The 9,069-nt window shown below is 40.6% G+C and overlaps 1 protein-coding gene across 1 annotated transcript; it reads left to right on the top strand.

The window, feature by feature from the left end:
- Positions 1-2,293: 2,293 nt before the first annotated feature.
- zgc:113276 (uncharacterized protein LOC553748 homolog) lies at positions 2,294-8,798 on the top strand. The gene is made up of 10 exons (XM_041790112.1): positions 2,294-2,400; positions 3,193-3,400; positions 4,863-5,047; positions 5,127-5,342; positions 6,760-7,177; positions 7,485-7,618; positions 7,703-7,942; positions 8,026-8,187; positions 8,408-8,497; positions 8,576-8,798. The coding sequence occupies exons 2-10, from the start codon at positions 3,193-3,195 to the stop codon at positions 8,747-8,749; spliced, it is 1,827 nt and encodes a 608-aa protein (XP_041646046.1). The 5' UTR covers positions 2,294-2,400; the 3' UTR covers positions 8,750-8,798.
- The last annotated feature ends 271 nt before the right edge of the window (positions 8,799-9,069 follow it).

Here is a 9,069-nt window from a genome sequence, read left to right as displayed (position 1 = left end):
ATGTACTGTTTTTTATTCTACATTTATTTTTCATTGACAAGATCTGGAAAAGAACAGATTCTGGCTTTCCAAGCATCTCTGCAGAATAAAATACAATTCAAAACTCATTATCTTCACCTAACAAGCTTTTAATACCTCTTTATGTTCAAACAGCACTTCTGAATTATGTTGTTCTAGTGTTGCTTCTTTATTTCACTGTTCAGCCCTGTGGTAAGCTTCATACTTTATTGTGACTTATTAAACAGCCACTAGAAGACCATTTGACCTGTGAACGTCCTATACTACAGCTCAAACGCTGACCCTGTCAGAGGATAAACCTTTTTTTATGCCTGGATGCTGACTTCCTCTATCTTTGCCAGTTTACGGTCAAAATATTTTCATAAAGACTCAAATTCCAAAGCAGACAGAACAGGGAAATGAGAACCATTTGTTTTATGTCACGCTAAACACAGGAACTAACTCTGACTTCCTCTGCGACACTGAATTACTCTATAGTGAATAGTAAACATTACAAACTTATACCATCAATGGTTCTACAAATAAGAGGAACAAACAGCTCTTCACGCATGCATCATTTGCTTTGTTTTTAAATTTAGATCATTATTTTTAGGTTGGCTGGCCTGCCTTCAGGCGGCACCTGTCCATGGTTTAAAAATGTTGAACACTGTTAAACTTTTTAATTCAGGCAGCGGGACAGCAAAGTGATGAGAACTGTCACTTTATTAGTCATGTGTGCTCTTCCATGTGTATATCTCCCCATTGGTTCTTTAAATATGAGTATCTATCAAAACTTGATCACACACAGATCCAGGAAAGGCTGCAAAAAAATTATCCTGCACTGCAGGTTCCTCAGAGAACAGTGGCCTCCATAATTCTCAAATAGAAGTAGTTTGGAACAACTAGGACTCTTTCAAGAACAATCAAGGGAGGAGGGCCGTAGTAAATGAGATGACCAAGAATCTGATAGACTGAGCTCCAGAGATCCTGCGTGGAGACGGGCCAAAATTCCAGCAGGACAACCATCAGTGCAGCCCATCACCAGTCTGGGCTTTATGGCAGAGTGGATCGATGAAAGCCTCTCCTCACTGCAAAACACATGAAAGCCTGCTCGGAGTTTGCAAAAAAGCACCTGCAAGACTCCCAGACAGTGAGAAACAAGATTCTCTGTCTGCTGCTTTCTTGATCACAGAGAGAGCTACTGCATGACAACAGGCAACACAGACAGCTGATGGGGGCCAAAGGCCAGTCAGGCCAGAATGTGCAACCTTTGCAATGACAGTAGAAAAACCCCTGAGGGGGTCCCCATGTGATAGCGCTCTCTTTGCATGGTGAGGCATCGTGTGCATAAGTCCTGTGAAAGTTTATGAATGAAAGAAATCAAAGGGACAGGAAGAGGACTGGCCCGTCTAGGAGTGAAAAAAGGAAAAAAGCTGAAAGGAGGAGCAATATACAAATCAAGACAGTGGTAAATGGAACAGATAATGAAAATGAAATAAAACAGAACATGACTTAAAGCCCAGCCTTGCTATAGATGCTTCTATGAATGTGAATTTTTTTTAACTTACTGGTTCCAGGTTCAGCACTGCTCACTGGTGGAAAAGAAGGAGGTGTCCAAAGAGAGCTTCTTGGGTAGAAAATATGGACGAAATTGTTTATTTTGAGGCTTTTGTGCCTTTGTTAAAGAGGAGGACGGTGGACAGAGTTGGAAACAGGGATTAGAGAGTAGGGAATGACATGTAGGAAAGGAACCACAGGACAGACCTGAACCTGGGCTGCCCTCTAACAGAGCAGAACCTCGCCATGAGACCCTCTGTGCCCCGTCTGCCCTGAAAGTTACATAGCAAATCTTTATAAAAGGCAAAAAACTTCATTGTAAAAATTAAATTTGTGCTAGTATTTTTAACAATAATGAATTTCACAAAGCCTTGTTCTTAGAGACTGGAGAGTCCAGTCTTTACACTAACCTGACTGTCTACTGGCTTTCCATAGCTTTATACGAACAAGACAGAAGCATGAATTAGCTTTTTATCCTTATTAGGGCTTAAATCCCAAGATTTTTTCAAATGCTTTGAAAAATAGCACAAAAAAGATGCTCAAAATAAAATAAAGTTGGCATGAATGTGGATAAGAGCATACCTGATGTTGAAACAGTTTAACCGTTTACATGCTGGGATGAGTTGTGCTGCTAAAATGACACACTCACATGCACTGTTGCTATTTCCAGCTTTCCCTGTTGAGCCGGTGAGGTCCTGCTAAATTTGTTGAGCCTGGGTGGATTGGGTTACATGAGAGGCTTGCGTACGCCACTGTCCCAGGTCTAACAACACACTACAGAGCTGAGACAGCGACCACGTTAAACTGTCTCTGAAGTAGACACAGATGGCCTGATCCTGACTGAAGGTACTGTGGCGTACTGCATGATGTTTTTCTGAAGATAGTTTCCTTTATCAGCTGGATTTAAAAACTAATGTAGCAGTGTGTTGTATTTCACTGCATTTAAAGTTTGTCTCAGCATTGGAACAGTTTTCACAAGGACTGAAGTTGTTAAAATGCATGAAAACAAACTCAGGACTCAAACAGTGTAACTAAATGTTTAAACTAAAATGACAAGAATGGTTGTATTTGTATATCATGGCGTATTTTATTGTATCTTCAGTTCTAGTTGTATTTTTTACAGTATGGCTATTAAAAAAGACTACTGTAATACAGTTTTATTGAACATAAACATTTTTCGATGTCTTTCTCCTTTATTCCTCTTCTGCATCAACACCTTTGCACTGCAGTAGGTCTTCTTTGGGAATAGTGCTTTCAGACAGACACGATTCTGGTTTTGGTCCTCTTCTGGAGTCTCAGAAGCTTTGTCATGCTTTCTTCATCCTTGGTGATGATGATGTTTTTCAATCACTGACTGAGGTTTAATCTCAGGATCTTATTGGAAGATCCAAGTTTCATCGCATGTTAATCGCTCCTTCTAAAAAAATGTCGGCTTCCTTTAATTTGTCCCAAAATGTCTCCACATATCTGCTTGTGTTTTTCCTTTTGATCAGGAGTCAGAAATTTTGGAACAACTTTGGCACACTTTTGTCATTTTCAAACTTTCATGCAAAATTTGTTTTTATCCTCATAAGCACAGTCTCATTATTTAACAGCCATACCTTTCATGTCTGTTTGCTGTTATTGTGTGTGTTTCAGATGGTGATACTCGATGTGTTAATCATAGGAGCCGGCCCTCATGCTTTGACCCTGGCTACTTTACTATCAAACCCCAACCATGGTCTAAACTCAGACCCTGGTCCTGATCTCTGGCCCTGCTGCTCAGACTCTCTGAGGCCTCAGATAAACCCAGAAACATCCAACAACAAACGCAGCAGCACCAGGAAGAAGAGGAGACACCCTACTGGTACACTACACTCGGCTTTATTTAACAAATGATACAATCATCATAATTCAAACCTGATAATGAAAAACAAATGCTGTAACATTACAGGCTGTACTGCTGATTACTAACCTCTGTTGCCTTTGTAAAATGTTGAGTTATAAAAGACAGAACTTCTGAAATGAATGGTACACCTCAAAAAAATGAGGGTTAATCGAAAGGGCCAAGATGGCCTTTATGTGGCTCAACAGTGTTTAGAAGGGCAGCAAAACCGTGGTCAGTTGTTCAGCTGTATTTTTAACCTGTATAATAACCACTCTTATCAAAGCAACAAAACATGAGTATCATTTATTTATGCTGTAGTACAATATAACCTTTGTCAAAATCTAAACCCCTTTTATTCAAACAGAATTACTTTTTAATTATGTTAACAATGTGGATGGACGCACTGAACTATTAGGAAAGTATTGTCAGCTAGGCCATAATGTGCACAAATGTCAGGATGCCAGGAAAAAAAAAAACAGAAGAAACTCGTACATATTTTTTGACATAAGATAATAAATGAATTTAGGGTGAAAAGTGACAAGAAAGGCTTGAAATTGTTAACAAAAGGCATAAAAGTTTGAAAAATAATTTTAAAAAGTAGCAAAAAAGACATAAATGGGCAAAATGGATGAGAAGCGACAAAGATTTTTACAAAAAGTAGCAAAAATGTGCAAAAAAACCCAGCAAAAAGGGGTTAAATGCAGCAAAAAGTGCCAAAAAGCTCCAGTTGGCAACAAGGTAAAAAAAAATGTGTTGCAGAAACGGGCAAATAGTGGCTAAGAAAGAGACCCAAATGGGTGAAAAAGGGCAAAAATTGGATAAATGTGACAAAAACTGGCAAAAAGCAGCAAAAACTGGCAAAAATAGACAAAAGTGGCAAAACTAGGCAAACATTGGCAAAGTGTGGCTAAAGACATCGAAAAATGGCCAAAAAAAAAAGGAAAAAATGTTAATGTGGGCAAAAAGTGGTTGGAAATAATGGCAGAAATGAGTGAAATAGGGCAGAAATGGGAGGAAATGGCAAAAATTGGAAATAAACATAAAAAATTATTTAAAAGTGGCAAGAAGATTTGGAAATCATGGACAGAAGTGGAGATTTATGGCCCTCATAGAAGACAAAAATGAATAGCTGGGTGTCTGTAATTCTGATCTTGATTACAGACAAACATTTGGGCTTTCTGGCCTCATATGGTGACTTGGCTTTTTAAAATTTTAGCTAACCTTTGCAAGCCTTGTCTTTTCACCCAAAATTTCCCCTATGAGGGGTTTTACAGAAGTCTTCTGATCAGAGTGAATAAGAGGTTTCACTTCTTTTGTTCTTGGATTTGAAAAGCTGAGTCTTTAGATGTGTGATGTGAATGTGACATTTTAAAATGAGACATTTACTTCCTGTGCAGCCTCATGATTCAGTTTATACCCTGCTTATGATCGGTGTCAACAGGCCCTACGCTGGAGGAGCGACTAGCAAAGACAAACATATCAGAGAGGGTTGCGTCCCCCCCGCTGAATCTCCTTGTGGTGGATTCCTACGGCGAGTGGACGACTCTGTGGCAGAGCCAGTTCACAGCTCTGAACATCCCTCACCTGCGCTCACATACGCTGGTGCACACGGACCCTCACAGTAAGGTACAAACACTAACTGGTTTCCCTTAAGTCAAACAAGGAAGTGACTTCAATAAACACCATAGTGTCTGTTTTCCTGCAGAAGGCGCTGCAGGAGTTTGCTCTAAAATCTGACCGATCGTCTGAGCTTCACAGTCTGCCGGATCAACTTTACATTCTGGATGAAAATGCTTTTTTCAACGACATGAGGCTCGGGAAGAAGGAGAAGAGACGTCTGAACATCACCTCAACATTGAAGAAAAGTTTATCCTTCAGTCTGCCAGGAACCAGACTGAGTGTGGATTTCTTTAAGGATCAGGTCGGATGCACAGCATGTGTTTGTAAGTGCTTGGCATGGTTTGTTTAATGTAACACTAATCCTCACAAGCACTAGCTGACATTTCTGTAAAAATAAAACTGAAAGCTGTGCAAAAGAGTGGCGCACTTCATCTCAGTGCTGATTTTATTTTACCCATGTAAAGGCCAGACCAGACCACTTTAATCCACCCAGATTGAATGTGAGGTAAATAAGAGGGAAAGTGTGATCTGCAGTGCACTCTGAGTAGTCAGGGTTTGGCCCCATGCAATCTGACAGGGCGTCCGCCCACCTCCATTACCTTTTACATTTTTTTAAATTTAGGAGTCTTTTCATTAAGAATTTAACCCCATAAGGTGTGTGTACAATACAGCAAACCAAGTTTTCATTTTTGTGGATAATTTTTACATATTCTGAGAAAATATTCTTTAAAGTGGCAAAGCCTTCCAACCTTCTGCATCAGGTTCCCAAAATGTAGCTTGCGTCCGTCAGAAGCAAAGGGCAGCAATTTTAAAACAGCTCTTCTCTTTCAATAAGCGGTATTCATGCATGAAAATAAGCACAACACTCCGTAGGATTTCTGCTCAGATAGATTCAGTACATCCAAGAGCAAGAACAACACAAGCAAAGATCTAGACAAGTGGAAATGACATCAGGAAAGTGCCACAAAGTGCTTCAAGTCCAGTTGGACGGAGGTGCTGCCATGCAGCGTTAAAGGCAAAGCACGTGATGTATGCAAGTTTTTTTTTTTAATAAATTGTGTGCACAAACATCAAGATGACAGAAAATTGAGCTGAAGAAACTAAGACAACTTTTATAGAACTGAATAACTGTGAAAAGTGACAAAAAATTGTTGAAAAGTGGCAAAAAGCTGTGGCAAAATTGGGCAAAAAGTGGACTAACAATGGTAAGTTAAAGGTGGTTAAAATGGTCAAAAAGCAGCATAAATGGGTAAAGATGGGCACGATAGGGAAAAAGAAAAACAAGAAAAATTGGTTAAAAGTGGCGAAGAGACGTGGCAAAAATTGGGCCACAGTTGGCAAAAAGTGGCCAACAAGGCAGATTTGGCCTAAAGCAGCAATCAGAATAATCCCCCATGCTGTCTTTTTACCGTCATACATAGCACTTACAGATATTCTTCTTAATGTAATACCTCTGGGTTTTCCTGTAACAGAATCAGTCTAACACTGACTCCTGGTTGAGATACGGGTATCAAGAAAAAGATAAGTTTAAAAGGGGGTGTTGGGTGACTGGTGGTCCAGCTGCCACACAGAAAAACGTTCGAGATTGGCTAACACTTTATTTGTTGTGATTTGTTTGGAATTATTTAACATTTATGATAAAATATGGACTAATGCAAGCATTAATCTTGCATGAATGCCTTAACTAGAGCTGAGAAGCTGAGTTGGTGAATCTACAGGTGGAGAGATACAACTTAGACCAAGTGTTGGTGAAGGGAACAGTGGAGCGAATCACTCCTGTGACTGAAGACAAGGCAGAGGCTGAAGAGGAGAATAAATGGATAAAAGTGCAGGAGACAGAGGCTGAGGCTGAGACAGTAACTCAAAGGACGAGAGACGGGACAAAGAAGAGGGTGAAATATTTCCAAGTCCAACTTCAGGAAGGAACTGTCTTAAAAGCTCGTAGAGTTGTCTTGGCCACAGGTCCTACCCGAGCCCAGATGGCAAACATCCCCTCATGGGTGTCAAACATCGGAGAGAGCTACCCAGAGGAAAGATTACAACACACAGTCAACCTCATGCACCACCTTGCTACCTCTCAGCAGAAATGTGAAGATTCAGACTGCCAGACACAGAAAGACGCTTTTCCCACTCCAGGTGAGTCAGATTTATTCTGTTTCATCATTATGATAGGAAATCTCTGCAGGGATGTGATGGCATAAACTGTAGACATACGTAGCTACCTTTGCACCAGTGTTTTGGGTGGCAATTTTCCAGAACTCGTTCATCCGCTTTGGAATATAGAACACTACTATTGTTACAATCAAATGTGTCTACTTTTGTTTTTTAACAGATTTTGAAAATATCTGATAAAGATTTCACCTCTTTGAGATTCTTCAGCAACTTTTTGACACCCTATTCCCACTGTCGCTATTGTCTTGCCACTGTATGTCGCTGTTTCTAGAGCTGTGCGTCGTGTGTGAGGCGGGGCAGAGAGTAATGGTAGTTGGAGGAGGTCTGACCAGCGCTCATGTCGTCTCGCTTGCTCTGCAGCAGGGTGCCAGCCATGTGACATGGGTCATGAGGAAACACCTGCAGGTTGAGTGACAGCATGATGCAGACTAAAGATTTATCATGTCATACTAGCAACGAAAACACCAACTGACAATGTTTCCATCACAGCTGAAGCAGTTTGATGTGGGTGATGTGGAGAATCTGGTGGGTCGTTACTCTCATGTGGAGCATGGCATCAAGATGGACGGTCAGGCCTACCTGCGACAGTTCTACAATGAACGGAGTCTACACAAACGGCTGGCTATGATCCGCCAGGCAAGAAAAGGAGGAGCCGTCACCCCAGAGGCCTACATTCAACTACAGCCGTTCATCCTGAGCGGACAGGTGGATGTGAAGACATACTGTCAGGTAAAAGTACATCATCACAGGCAGGGACGGTTTGAGTAAGACCAAGACCAACATGAGACCCCTCCCTTCATACGTCGGTCCAGGTAGATGAAGCCAGCTGGTGCTACAGGAGTCAGGCCTGGAGTCTCTCCCTCAGCAACGGGGGACACTGGACTGGAGACATGATCTGGCTCGCCACCGGCTGCAAACTTGATGTCAAACAGGACCCTCTGCTTTCAAAAGTGATGTGGGATTTCCCTATTCAGGTGGGTAGAAAAACAAAGCATTTTGGGCTGTTTAACAGAATGGAACTGCGAAGAGGAACATATTTAGAAACAGTTCTTCTTTACTTGAAGGATGTGAGATAAGAGCCTACATTAATTTGTCCATACTATCCAAATGTTCTCTTTTTTAATGCTATAACCTCAACAAGGCAGTAGATGACAATAGATTAATGGAACACCTCTTTATTGTTTATCGATAAAGGTGATTGATGGTTGGCCGTGCATATCAGAGAGCCTGCAGTGGGCAGAGGATTGTCCACTTTACCTAATGGGGCAATACACCGCTCTGCAGGTAAAAGAAAAAGTCTGAATGTAAATTTTACAATTATTTAATAAACTATGCATCCCTTACCCATTTCCTCTCATACAGGTTGGACCTCATGCTGTAAACCTGGCAGGAGGACAGGCTGCCAGCATGAGGATAGCAAAGGACATCATGCATTATCATCAGCAGCAAAAGGATTCAGATGTTTCTGCGTTGGACAGGGAGAAATCAAAAACTGAGGAATATATTCAACAAATGCAAGGCCTACTGTGGCTTTAAGTTCAACGTGGAGTCTAAAAATAAAATGCATGTAAGCAGTCATTTTTTTTGTTTTGTTTATGGGAGCATTAAAAAATGATGACTAGAGATCTGTTTTTAAAGCTTTCCTTCTTTGTGATACTATCAATAGGCCTATTTAAATAATGTTTTTAAAACAGCTAGTAGGTCTAAAAAAAATGGATAAAGGATTAAAAATTTGACATTATAAAAGGCACATGAAAAAAATAAAAGCCTTGGCATAGATAAAAAATCTCCCCCCATCATCAACTTTGGTTTATAACATCATAAAAATGTTTATCAAGAAGTTTTCCTTTACTTAT

The sequence above is a fragment of the Cheilinus undulatus genome, linkage group 1, assembly GCF_018320785.1.
Source record: "Cheilinus undulatus linkage group 1, ASM1832078v1, whole genome shotgun sequence".
Classification (NCBI taxonomy): domain Eukaryota; kingdom Metazoa; phylum Chordata; class Actinopteri; order Labriformes; family Labridae; genus Cheilinus; species Cheilinus undulatus.
This window is presented reverse-complemented; position numbering and strand designations above follow the sequence as displayed.